This window comes from Centruroides sculpturatus, unplaced genomic scaffold (genome assembly GCF_000671375.1).
Source record: "Centruroides sculpturatus isolate CEXI.00-Female unplaced genomic scaffold, Cexi_2.0 scaffold219, whole genome shotgun sequence".
NCBI classification, from domain to species: Eukaryota; Metazoa; Arthropoda; class Arachnida; order Scorpiones; family Buthidae; genus Centruroides; species Centruroides sculpturatus.
Window position 1 is genome coordinate 363,012 of NW_019384506.1, and position 23,298 is coordinate 386,309.

At 39.7% G+C, this 23,298-nt stretch overlaps 2 protein-coding genes across 2 annotated transcripts in view; both read right to left on the reverse strand.

The window, feature by feature from the left end:
- The window catches only part of LOC111622240, a 15,921-nt gene extending 9,647 nt beyond the window's left edge, over window positions 1-6,274 (reverse strand). The window contains 19 exon segments of the mRNA XM_023364592.1: window positions 647-813; window positions 895-1,011; window positions 1,152-1,275; window positions 1,441-1,539; window positions 1,690-1,796; window positions 1,871-1,952; window positions 2,203-2,272; window positions 2,392-2,528; window positions 2,703-2,849; window positions 2,958-2,997; window positions 3,075-3,151; window positions 3,220-3,483; window positions 3,610-3,693; window positions 3,915-4,384; window positions 4,494-4,575; window positions 4,639-4,737; window positions 4,854-4,939; window positions 5,020-5,137; window positions 5,660-6,274. Coding sequence (XP_023220360.1) covers window positions 647-813; window positions 895-1,011; window positions 1,152-1,275; window positions 1,441-1,539; window positions 1,690-1,796; window positions 1,871-1,952; window positions 2,203-2,272; window positions 2,392-2,528; window positions 2,703-2,849; window positions 2,958-2,997; window positions 3,075-3,151; window positions 3,220-3,483; window positions 3,610-3,693; window positions 3,915-4,384; window positions 4,494-4,575; window positions 4,639-4,737; window positions 4,854-4,939; window positions 5,020-5,095 — 2,328 coding nt within the window. The 5' untranslated portion in view covers window positions 5,096-5,137; window positions 5,660-6,274.
- A 5,338-nt stretch (window positions 6,275-11,612) lies between these two features.
- LOC111622221 (PDF receptor-like) lies at window positions 11,613-16,824 on the reverse strand. The gene is made up of 12 exons (XM_023364573.1): window positions 16,812-16,824; window positions 16,102-16,215; window positions 15,406-15,560; window positions 15,244-15,347; window positions 15,011-15,173; window positions 14,796-14,949; window positions 14,683-14,726; window positions 14,523-14,606; window positions 14,344-14,429; window positions 12,893-13,076; window positions 12,321-12,450; window positions 11,613-12,255 (listed from the first exon to the last, which is right to left on the reverse strand). Exons 4-12 carry the CDS (start codon window positions 15,306-15,308, stop codon window positions 12,200-12,202), a joined length of 966 nt encoding a protein of 321 aa, XP_023220341.1. The 5' UTR covers window positions 15,309-15,347; window positions 15,406-15,560; window positions 16,102-16,215; window positions 16,812-16,824; the 3' UTR covers window positions 11,613-12,199.
- Between the last annotated feature and the right edge of the window lie 6,474 nt (window positions 16,825-23,298).

The window sequence follows — 23,298 nt, forward strand, 5'->3', positions numbered from 1 at the left end:
ATTATGCATACAGTCGATCCCCCTATAACACTGTTGATAATTTTGTTTTATATGAATTCCGTGTTGTACGAGTCACTTAGATTTTACAAATACGTGAGCCGTTCACAGTCCGGCACACGAATTTGTAAAATCTAAGTGACTCGTACAACACGGAATTCATATAAAACAAAATTATCAACAGTGTTATAGGGGGGAGTCGACTGTTGTACTGTACTTTTAACACCGAGAGTCGGGAAGTCTTTCTGTTTTCTTCTAATTATATATAAACGCACTTTAGTCGAACTTATTTTCATTGAAATTCAGATGGGAGAATAAATAATTAGCGAAGATTTCTGAATGATGAATTTTATTGAATATCTTATTAAACATTTCGTATTGTAATAAACGGAAGCGACACCGTTCTTCCGCAACGAAGACTCGACGAAGATCCGGTCCAGGCTAAGAATCGTCCTGGAAAGTCGGGTTGTGGAAAGTGGAAGTGGCTCCTACGAACAGGGGATTTTCGTCCTAAAAAAAAAAACAATAAAACAACGGTTAATTACACTACGAAACTTGGTTTAATTAAAATATCTCCCTCTTTGCAAAGCAATCGGATAATTATCACCACTCGATAGAGCGAAAGAAAACGAACGTTCGTGTTTCTTACCGTGCTCCACTTTGCATTGTACAGTTCTCTTGTGAATCTAGCAAACTCTCGAGTATCGTGGACGTGAGTGATCAGTTTCCAGGCCAATAGAGCCGCCAGACCGGTACCCAAGATGCCACCCACCAAACCCGACACCACAGGAAAGTAGTCGACGGTTCCGGGACAATCTGATTCCCAAAAATAATTAAAAAAAATAGTCAGAGTTATGGCCGACCCCGTATAAATTCGCGTGCCGGTGTCTCCCATACCTTTAATAGGATTAACGATAATCACGGGCGTATCCTTTTCGTCTAGTCGATAATAGAAGTGGACCCGGCAGTCGTCGTCGTCGACGAACGTGCACTTCTGCATACCTTCCACGCTATCTGTTAATTCATACAAAGTGTGTAATTAGTCTCCAACTTTTATTGTTGTTAATTATCGTTACTTTTATTTCCTGGCAGATACGTAGAGTATGGCACACAGTCTGTAATCGTGACGTTTATGGTGTGCGAAAGATACTCACCGTTAGCACGTAAATGTCGATAGAATCCAGTACAGTTATCGCATTCCGGTTGAGTTAGAGGACCTGAATTAAACGTCTTACACCCCACGCAAGAGTCGTACAGACCGCAATTTTCCGGACAGACCTGCGAGAAAATCGACCAATTAAAATGTTTCCTACAATTTAAATCGAATACGTATATAGTTTCTTGCGGAGAAAACAAGTGGAAGTGTTTAATCCACGCGAGAAGGTGGTAAAATTAACAAGGGAAAGTCTATTAGAGAAAGGTAATGAATTTCTAGATACGAACCGAACACATTTGACACCAAGTTCCGTAGTAGTATTCTCTTTCGTTGCGTAGACAGCTACAACTTCCGCATTCGCATACACCGTGATTGTTGCACATCACCTAAATAACGTAGATAAAAAAACCTGCTTCCGTAAGTCTGTATTTTTATTAGAACAAACATGGAACACTTTAAATGGAAACATGGAATAGTGGTCTGAAGAAAAAGTCCCGGAGTGATCGGAGAAGACGTTAAAGGTACAGTACACTTACCCCTGTAACGGGGTCCAGGCAGGCTTCCACGGAAACCTCACACTGGCAGGAATCTCCCGTCCATTCCGGAAAACACTCGCAAATGCCGCATTGGCAAATCCCGTGACCTGAAACAAAACCACTCTAAATACAGTACGTTGTCTGGTAAGCTCCGTAAGAACAAAGGACAGGAAAGACTTACCTGCGCAGATGGCGTTCTTGTATCTGTTACAGGAATAGTTGTCGCATTCGCAAAAACGTCCCATTATCCTCTCGTTGGGATCCTGAAAAATCCTCTGCGTAAAAATTCAAATACCCAGAGGCAGAGTTTAAAGGAAAAGTATGATGTACTGTATAGTACAGTACGGGGCAAGACACTACTAATTTAATAATAAATAATTCCTCGTTGAAAAGGGTTACTCGTCCGACGATTTGGATAAAGTTTTCTTAATCGTCGGGCTTTCGCTTTCTTATAAATTCGGAGGTGAAAGGTCGAGCGCCGGAAAGGAACCGGAACTAAACCAGACTACTTACGTATCTGGTTTCGCACACGCACTGACCGCAGACGCATACTCCTCTACCGGAACATATGACGTTATTGTGGCTGAAAATACGAAGGAAACGAAAAACATAAATTAAGAAAAAAAGAATGAAGATCAGAGAAGTAAGAGCGTTTTTCCATCGGGGAACTTCTGGAAGCGAAAGATAAGAAGGATTACTTACTTCATACAAGCCGAATCGTTACGGTAAGATCCGTCTTCCGCGTTGCATTCGCATCTCTTTCCGGCTCTACCCGGCCGACACAGACAACTTCCGCACTCCAAAGTACCTTCGCCCGAACACTGCACACTCTCTTCTTCCTAAACGCAAAGAATAACCCGTCATCTCTCTCCCCTCTTCGCCAAATTTATAAAACATCGACCTAAATGTACGAAATTTCAATTGTCGCTTAACGTTCGTAAATGCCACATTTCTCACGCCAAGACACAACTTACTTAACGTTAATCGATCAGAACGTATTACGAGACACTCACCCTGTTCTCACAGTGGCACTCGCACATCATTCTTATGTCAACGGTTAGGGCCTCGTCCACTCCCACAGGAGACACAAGGAACGTCTGGTTCCACAGATTCCTATCCGGTGGACAGGAATCTAGAGTGACTTCCATTTCGAAACTCACCTGAAAAATGGTCGGCGATTATTCCGGAAACGTAGGTAGGTTAGAGGATGGAAAAGGGGCATCTTTCGGATTACTCTTTTATTCTTTGAAACGCCTCTACATACTTACGCCGGTGCCCGGCGGAACGTTTTCGCACTTGTCTCCCCCTCTGAAATACAATTAGTTGACGTTTGTTAATTAATAATAACCGGAGAGAACGGATGAGGAAGAAGTTACGATTCTCACCCGGGGCAAGAAGAGAAGAAGGTGACTTTGACGGGATCCGAGGCGTTGCTGGTCAGTTTCACCGTCGAAGTTATGGCCTGAAGAGTAATAAACGTAAATCGAAAAGCCATCCTCCGAGGGTAGAAAGTCGAAACGAAGGACTCACGTTGTATTGTTCTTGGATCAATTGGACGATGTTGGAGGAATCGTGGCTGAGTTCGGCCACCGTCGACCCCTCCATTCGGGAAGCCAGGGAACTGTAGGCGTCTTCCATCTGCCGTGTGACTGCGAAGATGACGTTGACTCTGCTCTCTCTGGCCGCTCGGACGATCTGGGCCACCGAGGGGTAGTCTCTGTCCGTGCACTCGGAATACTCTCCTTCCCGGTTCAGGCTGCACCGGCCGCTGTTCGGTCGCAGAATCCCCGCCAACTGTTAAAGAGGACGAAGATCGCTCTTAATAGAATAGTAGCAAAGACAAAAGAGATAAAGAAAACGAAGCAAAGTGTATGGGAGACAATAAGGAGATACGTTAAGGTAAAAATAGAAAAAGATTACCTTTCCGTCTCCGGCAATGTGGTATTTGTTGTCGGTAGAAAACACCAAAATCTTTCTCGAATTGTCTCTCCATCCGATCTCTTCCTATCATTGCCATTAAACAAAGAAATTCCGTATTAATTCTAACGATCAAAACACAAGATTTGATAGATAATTCGAGTTGATGCCGAGGAGTAAGGGCGCTTGGCACGCAACCCTTAAATTACAATGTTTTGATAACGGGTTGCGTGTCAGGTGCCCTTCCTTCCTCCTCGGCACTCCGTATTAAACGTCACCAGGCCTTCACCGATTAACTTAACAAATACCTTGCAGACAATTGCTTGGAGCAGAGCGTCTAGTCCCGCTTCGGGATCGTCGACGTTGGCCGAGGTATTTGCAGCATTCACCTCTTTTTTGAATCTTCCGGTGTCGGCACTTAGAGACATGTGATTACGAAAACAATAAGGACGAGAGAAATTCTCGTATTGTTTATTCTTCCTGTTAGTGTTAAGTACACAATTACTTAAACGTTTTTTGAGGCCCCCTCCCGAGGCTCCGATCACTTACTCGAAAGCCAGAGTGTTGACGAAAGGAAAGGTCACTTTCTCCACGAAGGAACCGAATCCGATGCGAAAATCTCGGGTGATGTTCTTCATCTTTTCCGCCACCGAATCGCCCAGAGAAGACAATTTGTCTTTGTCGTCCTTCATAGAGTTCGACAGGTCCATCAGGTAGTATAGGTCCACGGGAACGTTCTTCGCCTGCTTGTATTCCACGCGCAAACGAACCGGCTGCTCTGTAGTAAAAATTACCTTTCGCCATTTTGAATTTTAACCACTAGAAATCTAAAAATTCCACGACGAAACGAAGAGTATCAATTTTGAAATAGGTACAACAGTACGTACTGGGTCGCAATTCCAAGAACACTTCTTGAGGTTTCATCTGAATGGCTTTCCGCTCTTCCGTCCTCTCGGCAAAGTCTTCTTCCTGAAGATTTATTCGCGCCGTCAGACCTAGACCAGACCAAATCTAGAAGAAAAAGAGACTTACCCTTGGCGCTTGATAGCTGCCGTTGGGGTACAAGTATTCCGAGCACTCGCTCTTCACCACCGCCCAATCTTCGCAGTAGGCGTTGGGTCCCTCTTCGTCCTAAAATACATAAAATCATCTCTTGGTGGGAGCCGGAGACGAAGAAATTATACTTTAAAAGTGAAAAGAAAGGGATTTAGATGTCCCCGAATTAGCCAATTAAGTCGTCGACTTACCGTCCGTAAACACCAAGCGCAAAAGGGAAAGGACGTCAGGCATTTCTGGCAGGAGATAATACCTCGACAAGGTGAAGGTTCTGCTCCTATTTCGTTCGATATTACATTTCTTTATCTCGAGTGAAGCGAATAAAATACGTCACAGAAAATATACGAAGACACGTACCCGAAGCGAATAGAACAATGGACGCCAACGTAATCAGACGAAACGCTTCCGCCCGAAGAATGCCTTCTCTTCTCATTTTCGTTTCCTTCTCCTTTCGTTCCGTTCCGATCACAAATACCTAAAACAATTAAGACACGTAAGCAGTAACACTTCGGGTGTCAATTCAACGCATGCTATATACTATGTGAATTTTTACCACAGCATATCTTCCTTCTCAACATGAATTAAATGCCTTGCATTAGAAAGATCTTTGCAAAATTGTTCATAAAGCATCTTTGCCCTTTCACGTATACACTAGGTCATCGATACGAATACGTCCTTGATCATACGATCAAGGAAGTTGTTCGTATCAATGACCTAGTGTGAACTTCCTTCAGTAATAAGTATGAACGTGAGTAATTAGCGTAAACGAAACAGAGAGAAGCATTGATATAATGCGGACAGGAGGTGTTCGAGCGAGATACCTGGACAAAAATCAATGTCCAAAGATGTGTTTACGTGTCGATCGAGTTTTGTTTCTTAATTTCGAACTGCATCCTTAGCAGAGAAATAATAAATTTTCGCTCCTCCGAAAGTTAAATCCAGGGTGTAACTTTAATTCTTTGTTAAACTAAAATAAAATTTTATATACAGTACTTACAGTAGATTTGTCCGGTGCTGAAGGGGAACTAAAATTTCTCCTTAACGGATACGCAGAAGGAAGAGGAATGGTTACTTCCGAGTAAATTTCGACGTCATATAACGATAACGCCGTTTCGTTCGATTCGCTGGCAATTATCGTTATTTCGCCACATCCCTTTGTACAAGGCCAAAGAAATATATAGGCAAGAAACGAGGCATAAATTCGTTTTCGCTCCGGATACACTACTAACCACGGGTGTTTAATGTACTGTACAGTACATTAAACACCCGTGGAATCGAGGAATAATTGGAAAAATAAGTAAATGGTTAAAACCCGAAAGACAAGACCAAGAAGGAGATCAATTGGCAAAATTTTATGTGTGGCGCGTGGTCGAAAAGAATAAAGAAAGAGAAATGACTACAGAACGACGACATTTCATGGAATTTGTACCAGCGACGGATGTCGGGAATTTTCCCTTTACGGAAATAACGAAATCTCTAGTGACTAATTCGCGTACGATTCTACAATAGCGATATCTACCTTAAATTTATACAGTAATTATAAGTTTAAAGTAACTATTCACAGTAGAGAAAATATACAATGCAGTAAAACCTGTGTAATCCGGAATCGCACTGTACCGAATATTTCTTCTGGTTTGGTAGGTTTATTTTCTCATAGAAAATCGCTCAGTTAAGAAGCTAACGCGTGGAACGATTGTTCCTGTGAACCACCACGAGGCATTTCTTGTATCGTGGTTCAACCATCGACATCTTAAGTGACAGCCGCACAGCCCTCCACCAATTGAACAATGGCAATCGCCAGCTCCCCATCATCAACGACTGCCTCCAGATCATAGGAGAGATTGGTCGGGTGGTTTCTATCAACCTGTACTGGGTAAGGGGACACACTGGGGTTTACGGCAATGAAAAACCTGATGCTCTTGTCAAGAAAGCCCATACAAACACTAGTAACTGCAGTTACGTCTCCATCCCCCTCTCTGTCATCAAAAACAAGCTTAACGCCATCATTATGGATAGCTGGCAAAAGGAATGGGACGTCAGTACACCGGGCGTCTAATTCACCAATTCCTGTCCAACATCAGCAAAAGGATGACACTTAACTTCTTCAACACCAATCACGCCATCACCCAGCTCTTGACAGCACACGGTAATTTCAGGGCCTATCTCCACCGTTTTCTTAAAAAAAGGAAGCAGTACCTGCAATTGCGGGATTGAGGAAGACCTTCTTCCCACCTTCACCAGCTTGTACACAGGTATTGTATACCCTGTATTCTGTATATTTTGTATTTTGTTTCTCTCTTATTCTCATCAATAAATGTGTTGCTGGCGCTCATGATCCTACCCCTTCATCACCTATCCTACCTCTCTTTCCATTTCACCTTCACCCCTCTCCTAAACCTCTCTTTCCTTCCCATTTCACCCTCCAGCGATACCACTGAGTAGTCTCGCGCTTTCACCCTCTTTCCAGCAACGATGTAACGATGTATCGTGGTTCACACGAAGTTAATCGTGCTGTAATACAATAGCTAAAACCTAACACTAGGAATTGGATAGTGGTCAAATTAATTAATTAATACACCGTATTTTTTGCACGAATTCGCAAAAATGACAAGTAGAGCACCCAGAAATACCGAGCAGACTCGCCAGCCATTTTGGATTCATTTACTACGTTAGAGAATGTACAGTGCAGTACAATACGTGCTGATGTGTGCATTTTTAATACTAAAATATGAATTGTTTTCTACGTGTTTGTAATAATAGCCGCTATAAAGAATTATTTTAGATACTTAAAGGTGAATCTAAAGTGGAGATGAGCCTGCTCGGTATCTCTAGGTGCTCCACCAAGAACACGATGGTAGAACAAAGGAGTGGAAAGGGTGTTTCGCCGAAATAATTAGGAATTATCCCATTAAGAAACACTATAAATAGTTATATATATATATATAATTTTTAGGTATATCTCACCGAATACAATATATTTAAAAGATTCCATTCTACTTCACAAAATAGATTCACGTATAGTCACGCCTTCTCAATGATAACCTCGTTGATCGATTCTTCTATATTAACATTATATAAGTATGATTTTGCACGTGAAAAGAAAAAACTTACTTTACTCCTATTATAAAATATAAAAATAACGATTTAATCGGGTCGTTACGGAGTTTTTTTTTTTTTTTTTTATTCTTCTCTACACTCGGTTAGTTGCCTTCCTTTGTTAATTTATTTATTCTTCAATTAGCTTAATCTTCACTCGAAGTCAACGTTACTCTTTAGAATTACCTATTTTAAAGGTTTTTTTCCCCTCTCCTGGTAAGGAGCAATCGATCTGTGGAGGGAGTTGGAACAACCATTGTTCCACCTCTCCTCTCAGAAGTTTAATTTTACCTCCAGTTTGATTAGAAATAAACACGAATTGCAGATCTGTCTAGAACTTATCGTGAAATCTATTATAAAATTCTAACGTTTACAGTCAGATCCAAAATTGTTTAGAGGTATGCGAGGAAGAAAACAATATAAAAGATGTGTTTGTGGAAAGAGTGCGAACTTAAGAAAAAATTGTTCGTAATTACCAAAGCAATTTTATTAATCCGAAATAATACAGTAGATAAAATCTACAGTATGTTTTATGTCCTTTAAACGGGACAATTTGTGTACAAACGTTTAGAATAATAAAATAATTACATTTAGAAACACAGCATACTCTTAGACAACTAGGAGGGTAAGAGTACCTCTTACCCTCCTAGTTCTCTAGGGAGTAAGAGGGGGATTATCGTTCTCTAGAGGGTAAGAAGTACTCTTACCCTCCTAGTTCTCTAGGGGGTAAGAAGGGGATTATCGTTCTCTAGGGGGTAAGAGGTACTCTTGCCCTTCTAAAGAACGATATTCCTCATCTCGTATTTTGATATCAGTAGTCGTATATGTAAGGATCGACTCCGTAGGTGCCACCACTTCTCACAACTGTTACTTTGCACCCAGTCTTCTACCATCACTTCAGTTCTATAATCTCGACTTACACGTCTAATATTTCCTTTTATTTTATTCTCGTTTTTCCTTTTCCTTTCATTTTTCGTGCTCTTTAGTATATCTTTCTCTTACCGCTTTTCTTTCAGAGCATCCTCAACAGGTAATGCGTACTCTCGGCCGATAGTTTCACAAAAAAGGGCGGAAGTAGCCACCACACAACAGCTTTTATTGGATACGTACAAGTCGACCCCTCTATAACACTGTTGATTATTCTGTTTTATATGAATTCCATGTTGTACGAGTCACTTAAATTTTACAAATACGTGTGCCGGACTGTGAACGGTTCACATATTTGTTAAATCTAAGTTACTCGTACAACATGGAATTCATATAAAACGGAATAATCAATAGTGTTATAGGGGGTCGACTGTAATCCTGTTATAAAGAATTTTTTCGCAGGTGGTAAAATATATTTGCTCGTCAAACAATTAAGAAACAAAATTATACCAAAAAACTTTTACTTACCCGTAAAAATTCTAAACAGAAGGTTCGAAAGTAGCGTACGCAATGACATCGACGTCTGCAATGGTGTTGCAACCGAAATATTTCGTATTCTTTTTATATAAAGAAAAAAAAACTCAGCATTCGATCAGATATTAAAGCTTGTTTTTAACAATAGTAGTAGGTTCTATATCGTATCGTAAACAATCCCTTTATAGACTCTAAGCTGGTGATGAAATCGCGTAACACGTACACGTCACACGAGATATTTTATTACAAATTTAACTATATTTTATATTAAAATACTTGACAAATGTGACAAACTGCCCTCAACGAAATTGCAGTTACATAGAATAAAAACTACTTTTTTAAAAGTTGAAAGGGAGAGAGGGGTCAGAGTTATAGAACAGAAGGGTAAAGTTGATATATCTCCACTCTATTTTGCTTTTAAATAAACCCACAAAAGAAAAGCAATGCATTTTTTTTACTCTTGAATTCGTATTTATGAATGGTCGAAGAAATAATACATCTCTCGAGACAATACTAGAATTGCCTTCGTAAGCCATTGTTAATAATTTTTGATCGGCTATTAAAGTCAATGACTTTTATGTACGTTGAATGAACACGTGACAATCACCTCACCTCGCTACCTTAACTCCATAGGAATAAAACAGATCGATTATAACAAGTCTGTAGTTAACTTTATTTAGTATTATTTTGTTAACTGTTTCTTACCGAAGGGGGTCTTTTCATTACCCGGAGGTCCTTCCGTAGTTACGCCAGTAGGGTAGTTTACGTAGATAGAACATCTACATAAGACTACAATACTTTAGTCATTTCTCGTCTTTTTACTAATCAAGTTTAGTTTCAATGTTCTTCGTCACGAATATCGCCTTAATTAGTGTTGCTTAACGGCACGAGACAGAAAACGGATGAATAAAATCGCGTGCCAAAGCCCGAGGACAACATATTATAACCTGGCGGGGCGTGGGTCGCTCGTGATTACTATATAGTAAATTATGTAGGAATTGGTATGTTTTCTAACAAAAACTACGTAACATAGTAACAAATAACAATGTTCTGGGACAAACCACACGCCCACATTTAAGGGCATTTACAGTACCGTACCATAAGCGCCCGCGGATTATCAAAGGAGGAGCACAAGCTATAAAAAAAGCATCATAAGTTATATAAGGAGCTTCAAACTCTACGATTCAATCAACGATCAGGGCTCCCACGCAACTATTTTTATATAGTTATGTGGGAGCCCTGATATAGGTTTGACAAAAATTATAAATTTTCTATTGTTTGTTTAATAATGAAATTTGAGGCCCCCTTTGGGATTAGGAAGAAGGCAAACCCAGACTTAGAGCTTTAAGTATGTACCGTACGGGCTCCCCTTGCACATACAGTGCCAGGGGAGGATTGAACTATTCCATTTGGTATATTTCTGGAATAGTATATGTTTATAATGCGATTCGTTAATATCAAAGGTCTTCGGGAGAGAAAAATCCGTATTTCTAAACACTAAATTAAAAATGGAATCCGATTCGTTTGGGTTTTACTCTAACCACGTCTATTATTATTCAGAACATCGTCGATTTATTGAATTATACAATACTACGCGAAACAATTACCAAAGCTTTCCTCTCGAGCCTCCTCGTATTTTGGAGAGAAATATCTTCATCGTAATACATATTGCACTTCGGCACCCTTCCGCTGTATGATCCCTAACCTTTGTATATACTATAAATGTATGTATAGATTAGAATAGATTAAATTTCGGTGTTTCTACTCGTAATAAACGAAACGATTCCCTCCGGGAAGGCGAAATATCGAGGTTTATAGGCCGGGAAACCCAGTCGAATAAGTGTAAATTAGGGAATATTCCCCCCAGACGATTGTGGCAACGGGAACGTGGGTTTAATCAAATCGATTTCTATTCTATTTTGCGCGTCTACGGATTACACTGGAAGAGACTACGGTGAAGGGATAAGAGGAGCTTTTTAATCGATTAAAATAGTCATTTAGTCCTTTGCATTATTGACAATGCGAATTACTCTCGGCCATTGGAATTCCTCTCGAGATCATTAAAAAACACAACGTAATCGATTCGATACAACAGATACCATCGTATCCTTATACCATACTATTCTTTCTTTATAATTGGAGGATGTTCCGACAGAAGATTCGCACCGATCGCTATTCTTTAATGATATTTTCTTGACGATTCGTGGGCCATCCTCTTTAACAATTCCTTCCCAAATGGCTGATTGTAACAATCGGCCTTAACAATTGGGAAGCACGTCCTCTTACATTTCTGTATTATTGGAATTTCGTACAACCTCCAGGATACTATAGAAATTATGCGTGACTTTTAGGGTTTTAAACGGATTCCTTCTCTTTTGTTTTATTCTTAAACAAACGACAACCATCTTTTGTATTTGGTAACGTTAAATAGAGAAGTCTTCGTCTATCGAGAATTGTAGGATTACGATTTCTCTAGTCAAATGTCTCTATTATCCTACGAACCACATCGATCGGGGATTTAGAATTATATTTTTCGCCATTTAAAGAAAAACAAAAGATTATGTAATTCCGATTGATAAAATCGCCATGGTAGACGAGACATTCTTAAGATTAATACAACGGAATCTGTTGCAAATATAAGGAGTCTTTGGCATGTCTAAAGGAGCGGGTTCGAACCCAAAGCGTTATTCTTAGAGTAAAATAAGTCCCGTTTCTTCCTACTGTATCCATTTATAGAAATTAACTTCTGATCGATTCGTCTAGCTCTTCCGGATAATCAGTCGCCAAATGGATTTTTAAATATATCTTGTCGGGAAGAAGACGTATTTCTATAACGTTTTCTTCCGGTCAACGGCGAAGAATGATAATATAAAACTCCGACTACATCCTATTCGTTAACGTTTTATTATAGCGAATGATATTTGTATAGAAGACGAGTGCGGTCGATTCGAATTTCTTCAAAAATATACTGTTTAAATCCTGTAGCGATCTCTGCTGTATTTAATCTATAGAAGTAAATCATTCTTCCCTATTCTCTACCTTACAATGTCGCCGTTTCCCTCTCCTCTTCTAACACTGGCCCGTCTTCGATATTGGCTGAAGAGAAACGATTTAAAATCATGTAAGGAAATGAAGAATACGAAGAAAATCGTCGTCCTTACCTCGAAAGGAATTAAGGTGAGAGATGAAAGTAAGATTAAAATGGCCTCGACTTTCGATTCTCTTCCTTTCTATTCCGTTGAAATAAGAAAATTTGATGAATGACCAATGCTTCTTCATCGCTTGTTTTACCTGTCGTGTCGATAAATAATCGATTTTTTAGTATTGAAAACTTAATAAACGTACGGTTGATCCCCCCTACAACACTGTCGATTACTCCGTTTTATATGAATTCCATGTTGTAGGAGTCACTTAGATTTTACAAATACGTGAGCCGTTCACACCCCGGCACACGTATTTGTAAAATCTAAGTGACTCGTACAACATAGAATTCATATAAAACGGAATAATCAACAGTGTTACAGGGGGGTCGACTTAGAAAATACAATATACTTTATATATTATAGGGATTTTTCCCTTATTTCTAATATAAAAGATCGCTAAGGATTTAACACCGCGTTACAAATTTTAAATTCTCCGTATTCTTAATATAACAATACAAGTTGTTTTACGAATTTATCTTTTACTAACCTCAGTTTTAAAGGATTTTTATTAGAATCAATGGGTTATTTACCTCACGATTGAGGAAGCAATAGAGAAGAGACAAGAAGAATCCTTGGAAGGAAGACAAGATGTGTGTGGTGTAGGACCAGACGGCGAACTGGACGGGAGATTTATCCAAAGGACCGGGAATGATGTCCAACAGGTTAGTAATTCCCAATAAAGGGAGAAGCAATAGAGCCGCTCGGATAGTCTTTCTGAAAAAAAAAAACAAATAAGAGTTATCGAAAAGATCGATTTCTAATGAAGTGAGGAAACACGAGAACGTAACGAATCTCTTTTATTTTGGATTCCTAAACGCAATCAATGTACAACTTCACCTTAATAATATCTGTACATTCTTTATACAAGTCGACCCCCCTATAACACTGTTGATTTTTCCGTTTTATATGAATTCCATATTGTACGAGTCACTTAGATTTTACAAATACGTGAGCCATTCACAGTCCGGCACACGTATCTGTAAAATATAAGTGACTCGTACAACATGGAATTCATATAAAACGGAATAATCAACAGTGTTATAGGGGGTATTTTGTCTAATGAGATGTTATAGAGGGAATGATAAATGGAAAACGGAAAAATGAAAGAGAAGACTATCATTATTGGATGATATTAGGAATGGGGAGGAAGATAAAAGCTAAGGAGAAGGATAAACGGCGATAGGAAAGAGAAGGATGATAATATACATCGGAAATCCCTCAACAATACTAAGAGACACAGAGAGAGATTTTTAATAAACAAATGTTAAACGAGATTTCTAAGAAAGAGTTACAATTTATAAAGCTCTTAGCGTGTAAAATACCGTAAAGTTTTCCCGATTTCTTGTTTTATAAATAATTGCTTAATAAGCCAAATATAATTGCATTATATTCAAATTTCCAACGGTGATGTAATTGTGACGCGATCAAACGATATCTCATCTCTCGAATGGATAACGTTTTAATGCGATAATTGTCACCGAAGTAATTATGACGCTAACGGTAGCATCCCGGCACCCTAATTTGAATAATTAACGAGGTGTGACGATACTCGTATGCGCAATAGAGGATCAGAAATCATTAGAGGAGTGTAGAAAGGAAACAATATCCCTTCACTACTCTAGTACCCGTCTTTACTAAGGAAAACCCCAGTGTGTGGCCCTTCGCCGACTCGTTTAGTGTCGAACGAATTGTTAGTGTCTTCTATCGTTTAATTGGTTTAAACAACGAAAGAGATATTAAGCTATTTCCTTTGCTCTTTTAATGATCGACCATTTAAATTCTCTTTAATTCCCGAAGAAGAAAGTAATGTTAGATTCGTCTCTATAAACGTTTAGGTCAGACCCTAACGAAGTAAGTTATTGTTAGGAGATCTGACGTGTTTACGACGTGTTAGGAGATCTGACGTGTGCGAAATTACACCTTCCTCGACCACTCTGTTATTATTAGAGAATAGAAGAGAAAAATTCTGATTAGCACCGACCTGATTTGCTGGAACTCGTTGGAAACACTTTTCTGCACCTTAATCATCACCACTCGAACCACGTTCAATAACACCACCAAATTCACCTGCGAACAATACATTTAACGGTAATTATAGAAAACGTTCGCTCTCCACCACGTCTCGTCGTGAGGAAATCCTTTTACCGAATGTATATTTACCATAATAATGAACATCCTGGGTCCTTCCAGAATCCAGAAGTAAGCGCTGAAGTGATATCCCCACCAACATCTAAGCGAGAGTGTCTAATTTATTCGGACGAGCTTCGTGGTTATTCGAAAAAACGTGAAAAATTACTCACAGGGAACGTCGATAGAAGACGGCCATGGTTGTTCCCCACACTAACACCAAGAATAAAGGAAAACCTGAAGGAAAAGAGGCTCTTCGTCTCTTCCTCTTTTTCTAAAAAATCTGAAAAAGTAAAGCAGACTCACCCCATCCGATCAAGTGGAAAACGAGGAAGTCCACCTTTTTTCTAAAGACTAAAACCACGGTGGTATGTAAGTGTATTCCTTCTAGGAACATCCAAGTGAAAACGCAAGTCCTGGCGTATTCCATCACCGCGTAACACACTTCGCACAGGATCATCTAAGGACGAAACGAAAGCGTCGAGAAACGTAACTACCTCATTTACTTCGGGTACACTTACCGTATTCTCGATGCCTAAGGAACGATTTCCTCCCGAAAGAGGGTCGTCCAGAGAACGTCTGGCCAGCCACTGATCGACGTATACGATCAGACGAACGCTCACCTGTAGAAACATGGCCAAAAACAAGTTCCTGTGTAGTTTGGTACGTTTATTCTTCAGGCATCTTTAATGGTAAATGAAGAAAGTTACCACGTCGTTTACGTTCCTCGTATAATAAAAAGTCCGCCACTCACCTGAATGCGAAGAATACGTAGAGAGAGGCTATTAACGCCGTCAGAGAAAGGCTCAACCCCACCATTTCTACGGCTCTGGTGCTCCTGGCCGTATTTAGTTTAATCTACAAAAGAAGTTCAAGTGATTCAGAGAAAAGAGCAACGAAAAGAAAGGGCACTTACTTGAATATCCTCGGAAGATCCGCGATACAGTCTGTCCAGAATACTTTTCACCTCGGGTGTAAAACAAGAAGTGTAGTTGGTCCATCCCTCCGAAATTTCGTCTCGATCTCTTCCAGCCCACTTGCCTTCCTGATCGCATCTTCTGCTGGCAAACTCTGCAAAGGATGGACTGCCGCGCTTTACTTCCAATCTCACTCCTCCACGAGAAGAAAGTGATTAAAGGGAGAGGGAGAAAAACGTCACTGCGCGTGTTCGATCACGATCGCTTTATTGGAAAGCAATTGAGTGTGAAAGAAAGAAACAATTGAGAATAAAGCATCCCCGCGCCAAATTCATTTCAAGTAAATAGGGAGATATTGAGTTCGGGTAAATTAGATTTTTGGATTATTGCCATGTCTTCGCCACCCTCCATCCCCCCTTTTCGACAAATGACGTCCGGTAGGAAAGAACACCTCATTTCCCACGTTTCGGTATAAACACTACCGTTTTTGTAAACAAATTCGAGGATTGCTAGCATTTATAGGGGAAATTCTGGTGAAGACAACAGCCACGTGTCAATTGCTGGGCTTCGTTATAAGATACACAAACCCTAAAATCTTATATACAAAGCACAGAGCAGTGTCAGAAATCATCACTGCACTGACGAAATGCAGTGATAATTTAATTCTTTCGAGGTTTAACTTGAAATATACTCACGTGACGTATCGAGACCCTTCTCCTGAGGGCAGGCCAGATAAACGGTTCGGTTGGGAGAGCTGGAAGGCCAACATAGAAGTCCATCCCAGACGGCCCGGCAGAAAGGTTCCGAATCTGCAAACGTCACGTATGTCTGATCAAAATAAACTTTATATTCGTAACATTAACGACGTAACTGTACTTTACGGTGCATAAAATCTAGAAGAGCAATTTCACTCGACAGAGAGAGAGGTGACAACCGAGAAACTAGTTAGAGTCGCGAGTTCGGACCTCCTCTTAAATCGCATTTTATCTTAGCGTTAATTAAGTAATGTTATGATAATAATCGATGGCACGCGTAGAAATGGAAGAAAACTTTTGAGTTAGGAGGTTTCTTCGGGGAGAAAGGGCGAAGCAACAGAGGAAAACGAATCTTAATTTCTCTCGAGACCCCTTTCTCCTTTAATTAAAATAATGGAAACGAAGGGTAATAACCTGGAAATATTTCGTTCTCATTTCCCACTGTGGTGACCAATCGAGGGGGCGAAATCTCTCTCGTTCCTCCGGAAATCGCCCCTTTCTTCGGAGGAAACCCGTAAGATTAGTGGTTCTCGTCTTTCGAGTAGCGATGTTAAAGGTCACAGTAGAAGCGCGTTTAGGACGGAAGGGAGGGAGGTATAGGGTGTTCTAAACGCACGCTCTTCTTCCGAATAAACGAAGTTGTCACTCACCGTTTATCGCACGTTCCTGATGGCAGGATCGTTCTCTAAAGGAGGCCATGAAACGACTGGGGTGCTTGTCGTTACGCTCTCGGACTAAGTGGCGCTTCGACTGGCGGAGGAAAGAAGAAGCTCTCGCTCCTCTCCCCCTCCTCCTCCTCCTCTTCTTCTCCGGAAAGATTGTTTCCGTTTAAAAAACACCGAAGGAACCGAACCGGAAGCGAAGTTTCCATCGTTCTAAAAGACATTACGAGTTTTTCCGGTTGTTATACTCTTTAACAGTTCTTTTATTAAGAATATCTTTCCAGAAATAGCCTGCGAGTGCAGAAAGACGAGTCGACTCGCCTATCTTTTACGTCTTACGAACGGAAAATATGGAATACGTTCGGTATAAGGGAAGAAAGGGGGGGAGAAGTCGACCAGCATTTCGCCAAATTAAAATTCTGTGGAGAAACCGAGACGGAGAATTCGTGTTTAACTATATCCGCGGAAAGGAATGCAAACCTCAACAAGTGGAACGTTTCTCGAATAACCGGCAAATCGATATTTTAATATCTCGAGTCCAATAAACACGTTCGCATTCCTTAACATACGATTTGGTGTTGGAAATAGAAGAATTTACACGATCTTTTAGCGAAATTTTACACCAGTTTGTATCCGAGAAAAGTGAGTATAACCTTAAAATTGCTAACTAAAGATAAAAATCGTGTTAGGAACGGGGTGAATTCAGATTTACAGTACGAATTTTACGAAAGAAACCGTGTCGTTAAAGCCTTTCTTTCTTATTTGGTAGTAACTACACCTTTATACAAAGGTTAACAATATTAATTTGTCAGACAATTGACAGGCAATTAAGTTAAATTAAGCGATAAGTCTGTTCTCCTCCTCCTCCTCCTCCTCATCCTCCTATGATGCTGGTGTTCTTCCTCCCTCTTCGTCGTTAGCTCACGTTCATCATACAGAAGACGAAACATAATTTTGTACTCACCATTTTATTACCTAGAAAGCGATAGGTCGACATTCACTTAACCTTCTTTCTCCAGTTTACATTGGAAATTACACTCGACCCTCTCTAACACTGTTGATTTTTCCGTTTTATATGAATTCCTTGTTGTACGAGTCACTTAGATTTTACAAATACTTCAGCTGTTCACAGCCCAGCACACGTATTTGTAAAATCTAAGTGACTCGTACAACAAGGAATTCATATAAAACGGAAAAATCAACAGTGCTATAGAGGGGTCGACTGTATCGGTTACGTGTAATTAACGAATATACGTGACGGTTAGACGGTTATCGAGGGCTTTTGTATCCGATAAATACTTTAAATTCCAAATATAAATGGTTTTAAGGCGAAAGTTCCTCTTCCTTTAGCCAAGTTTCTGTAAATTTGTCATTCTTTTTCTCCCCCGAAAACGTTTTTCTACCCCCCTTCATTTTCTCTCATTTATGGGAGAAAATTCAAACGGGAGAAGTTTCGAACGACGTTCCTCTCTGAGACATTTTATGGCCGAATAGTTCGTGTATGCCAAAGGTATTCCGGCGCCACTCCTCCCGTCTTCTACACAATGACAAGACCTAATTCCGACTTTTCGGCGGTTTTACTCCATAAAATCCAAAAGAATATTCTAATTCTAATTGTTTTTATTACTTTAAAATATTGACGAAACCAGTTTCTTGGAGGAGTAAAGAGACAAATGACGGTGAAAAGTGACTTTCTCGGCACTCAAAAAGGACATTAGGACGATCGTTTTTATTTGTACTAGGGTGTGACTTCCCTTGTGTTTCATTTTCCAACACTAAATAGCATTAATACCCCTAATATCCTTAATCTTTATCCCATTCCGAGATAGTAAACGAAATAGACACTAACACAACGAATATTTTTTCCGTTTTTTGAATGTTTTATTTGGATTCGGAGGTCTCAAAACATCGATATTTGCGAAAAACCCAGAGGATGAACCCAGTGTTAAGTTATAACAAAACGGGAAAGAAAAACACAAAGCTAATCCACTTATAAACAACAAAATAGCTGGAATAGAAGAAAAGATTGTTTACAATACGTAAAGTACCGGTACACATCAATATCATAAATACATTTCGTTGGATTTTTTATAATTATCTCAATAGCATACAAGCAATATATCACGTAAACTTATGCTACCGTTACGTGTATTTTACACTAGAACCGTAGCAAATAGGCCTAGTGTTCGACAGGTAAAGAGAAAAAAATAGTGGTGGGCACTTTTTTAGGTTGCTCCCGTACCCTGCAACGATTTAGACCTATTTTGGTTACAAGACTGCTTTTATCTCACTCCGTGGTGTTCTTTCACACCTCGTTTATAGAATTGTTTTGTTTGCCGAAGGTACAGTACGTAACTCTATTACCAATCATCTGATTCGACTGGAACTCTTCTCCTTTTGATCGATAGACTCTCCCCTACCATCGGTGTCGGTACCATTCATAATAATCTGCTTGTGAGAGAATCTATAACAAAGATACAGAGACCAAATTAATGATTCTAAAAAACAAATCCTATTGTTAATGGTGTAACAAGTTGTCTTCTCCAATATCCAAGTTCGGGTAAAGGTGATTAAGGGCATTCGTCATCCTACAGCTCGGTGTCCCGGAATGGAATCCGAGTGATCGAAAATCTCAGAAATCTATGAGCATGCGTAGACATACAGGCCCTGCAATTGTCGAAGACAGATCGGAAAAAAACCCACTTTTCCTCCTATACATATACAAAATAATGATTGCGAGCCTCTCAGTTCTTCGTATAATGCAGGCCTGCCTTAAAGTCCAGCCGATATTAGAGCTTATCCTCGCATTCTTTCAAAGCAGGAAGTCAGGGTCCTAAATGGCGTATAGTAGTAATGACAAGGACTTCTTTCTCGGATATATTCTCCGAGAAAAGAAGGTCATTTCCGCTTCCTGAATGAACCCAAATCTTCCTAAAAAAACCCAACACTTCCTATTAATAGATTTGTGTATCTCGTCCCACCCCCGAAAAGATTATAACAATTCTGTTTTCGTTACTAATTGTTTCCATTAGTTCTCGTGTCTACATTATTACAGATGTTTTCTGTTACGGAAAAGTAAACAACGCTCCAAACAATATAAACGTAGGCTGTTCGATATTGCCTGTTTAATATAGTTTCCACTTGAGTCAGCAAACAGTAGTTAATATGTTGTTTCGTTTATTAATACATTACAGACAATAATGCCTTTATTTAACGGCGTGTATTGTTATTAAACTCGAATAAGCGATCGAGGTATTGACGCGTCACACGAGGAAAACAAATACCAAAACGAGCGATTATTTAATGTTATTAAATCGTCGCAATTCTGGGCTGCAATTTTTAATCATATTTTTAATTTATTTCATTTAAAATATATGCTCTCCATCTCAAATTAGTAGTGGCTTGCTTCTGTATATCATACTTTTCCTTTAACAATAGAGTCGTGCGGGTCATCTATTATACGCACTCCCATTTTTTAACACGACTTTTGCGCTGTGCCAGTTGAACTAAACAGGCAATCTAGTGTTCCAGATATGGCCCAAATTTAAATTTCGATATTCTTACTACAAGTAATAAGTTTATAAAAAATTGGTTTAGGGAACCCCTGTTAATGGAGTCCTAACACAATTGCCCTTCTTGCCCATAGGATAACACCCACTCCTAAGTAGTAGTTTTGTTTTAATATACAGTAAGACCTCGTTTATACGAGTTTCTAGATCTTCTTTCACGCTCCGCTCTTACGTTTATCAGTTAATTTTTGCCCAGCGAAGTCGATATTGCCTGTGGTAAATAAGCCATAGGCAATATCGATTGTGTTTTCATTTGTGCTTGGATTGCGGTGGTGGCCCGGGCTCCATTAGGCAACGTACCAGGTGGATGGATAATATCAAAGGCCTGTAACTGAAATACCTGAAAGACTGTGCACTATAGAACTCGCTAGAGGAAACTCGTCTGTGAAGTCACCAATAGTCGTACACAATTTCAATGGTTAAAGAAGTTAGAGGTTAAAATATCTCCAGCAAATTTATAAAAAAATTTCTTCACTCCGGATGGAAGCGGTTAACTTGTCAATCTACATTCATTGTGATCCTAGCCGAACCCACGTTAGGCTCGATTAAAAAGACTTCTTAATGTCCACAGGGCGCAAAAAAAGATTAATTTATTCAGGATCTTGGGATATGACACTTTAGAACCATGGTTTAATCGATAAACCATGGTTTAATCGATAAACCATGGTTTAATCGATAAACCATGGTTTTGAAGTGTCATATACCAGGATCGCATTCTCTATACGGTTCTATAAACCGTACTGAGAATGCGTTCTGGTGAGTAAAACCGCCGAAAAGCAGAAAGTCCATGCAGAAGCGTGGAAAAAGTTGGCCCTCCAGTGCGACATAAGTCCAAGATATAAAAATAACGACACTTTGTCGGACGCCATTTTCTGGTTACGACTCGTTGCGCTTAAAACTCGTAAAATGCAATCTTTATTTTAAAAAAATATCCTTCTTTCGAAAATTGTCTCAAATAAATCAATAAATCAATCTTAAATTATAAGTATAATCGCAATATTAATCTAAAATATGGAACAAAACTTCACGAATTGTTTCCACTTTTGTTAACAGAAATAAGTGAAAATTAGATAATTGAAACATAAGAACAATTTATTAGCTATTGTACGCTCATCAACTTGTATAATGATTAATTAATATATTTATTATTATATACGGGTTAAAATTTTTAAATATGAAATCGTCACCAGATGGCGAGAGAAGTCGCTTAGATTTGAGGTCACGTGGTCCCTACAAAAATTTGTGAATTTCGTTTCTCTTATAATTTTCTAACCGTTATTTTATTAATAACTTACGAACTTTATTTGTTTATAAATTATCAAAAATATCTAACCTTTTCAAAAATGTCCTTATCCTTTTTTTTTTACGGATGGCCGATAATACATGAAGTAGGGAAATTTCCCTTCGCTTATTAGTATCGCTAGATTATTGTAAAATCGAAAGAATTATCGCGACGCGACCCGAATCGATTTTAATTCCATCTCGAAAATGAAAGAAAATTCGGCAAATTCTCCTTTTATTTTCGTAGAACGTAGGGAAATATCTGTCTTTAATTTAATGACGTCGCAATTATGAATAGAGGGCGTAAACGCGCATACCGTAGGATTTAAATCCTCCTTTTCGTAAATTTAGACGACGAAAATTGATATATATATATATATTTTTATACGCGTCATTGGGTCGGACGTGCAAACTGTCGTTCTTCTACTAAAAAAGTCGAACTGGAAAGATCGCGACTCGAGTTACGACACGTTCGTAAACTTCGAAGCGTGAATAATGAGTAATAGGCGAAGTCAAAATCGACATAAATAAACCTTCCGGGATTTTTATCGTTCACCCGTATCAAACGGCACGAAAATTTTTATGAATCACACGAAATGGGGATAAAACGCTAAACGTAGGGATTTCGAAGCGTCGGCTTATCGTAAAGATCCCAGATAAAAATATCGGTGGCGACGTCGCCAACTGCGGAATTAATCGGATCGATTTTGAAATAACTTTCACAAAATTTCGCACCGTTTTATTTAAATACAAACGGCATAAGAAATAATTTCGATTCGGCAAATCGATAAATCCCGGACGAGCGAAGGAAATTAGAAATTTCGAAATTTTCGTTTTTCCGAATTTTCCCTACGGTAGAGGAAAATTTTCCCGAAAAGGGATTTTACGGGTAAATTCACCCGTACGGCGAATGACGTCAGGCGGAAAAAATTCCCATCGTCCATTGGGATTCAAGATGGCCGCTTCTGTCGTGGGTTGACTCGGATCTTCATTCGAAGTACAGCGGAGATAGACGAGATTTCTTGGATAGGTGCGAAAGCCAACGTAGGCGTCATTTCGAAAACCCGAAAGACAAAAAGATCGAAGGCCGAATCGGATAAGACGCGGTGCGGAGCCGTCGAGGACGGTTATGGAAGAAGCCAGGGTGACAATTGATCCGCGTTTCCTTCGATTTCTACGCAAATTCGAACTCGACCGTTGAAGAGTCCCCCATCAAATCGAACTCGGGTGTTTTTAAAACGTCGTCAAAATGCAGGAGAACCCCAACGAGTGCAACATCAAAGTGGTGTGTCGGTTCCGACCGCTGAACGATGCCGAAGAGAAAGCTGGAAGCAAATTCATCATTAAATTCCCTCCAAACTCCGAGGATTGCGTCAACATCTCGGTGAGTGGAGCCACGAATTTTTCGTCTTTTAACATTTGTTTTTTGGGAAGGGATCGAGCCGAATTCTTTAAAATTGCGCCGAGCGATCACCCCCCCGTCCCGACTTCACCCGGTTACGCTCCGTTTCCAGGTCGGATGCGGTTGTTTCCGCCTAAACTACGACTTTATTCTTCGGCAAATGGCTGGAAAACGGCCGAGTCGACCGGTTAAGGAACGACGGAAATCTACCTGCGCCTCTCTT

Coding starts and splice junctions, on each gene's coding strand:
- LOC111622221 (XM_023364573.1), bottom strand. CDS start 15,308: ATGGTGGGGTTGAGCCTTTCTCTGACGGCGTTAATAGCCTCTCTCTAC. Junction 14,430..14,522: donor CCAGGATGTTCATTATTATG/GTAAATATACAT, acceptor TATTGTTCGCAG/GTGAATTTGGTGGTGTTATT. Junction 12,256..12,320: donor TCACCTTAATTCCTTTCGAG/GTAAGGACGACG, acceptor GTTTCTCTTCAG/CCAATATCGAAGACGGGCCA.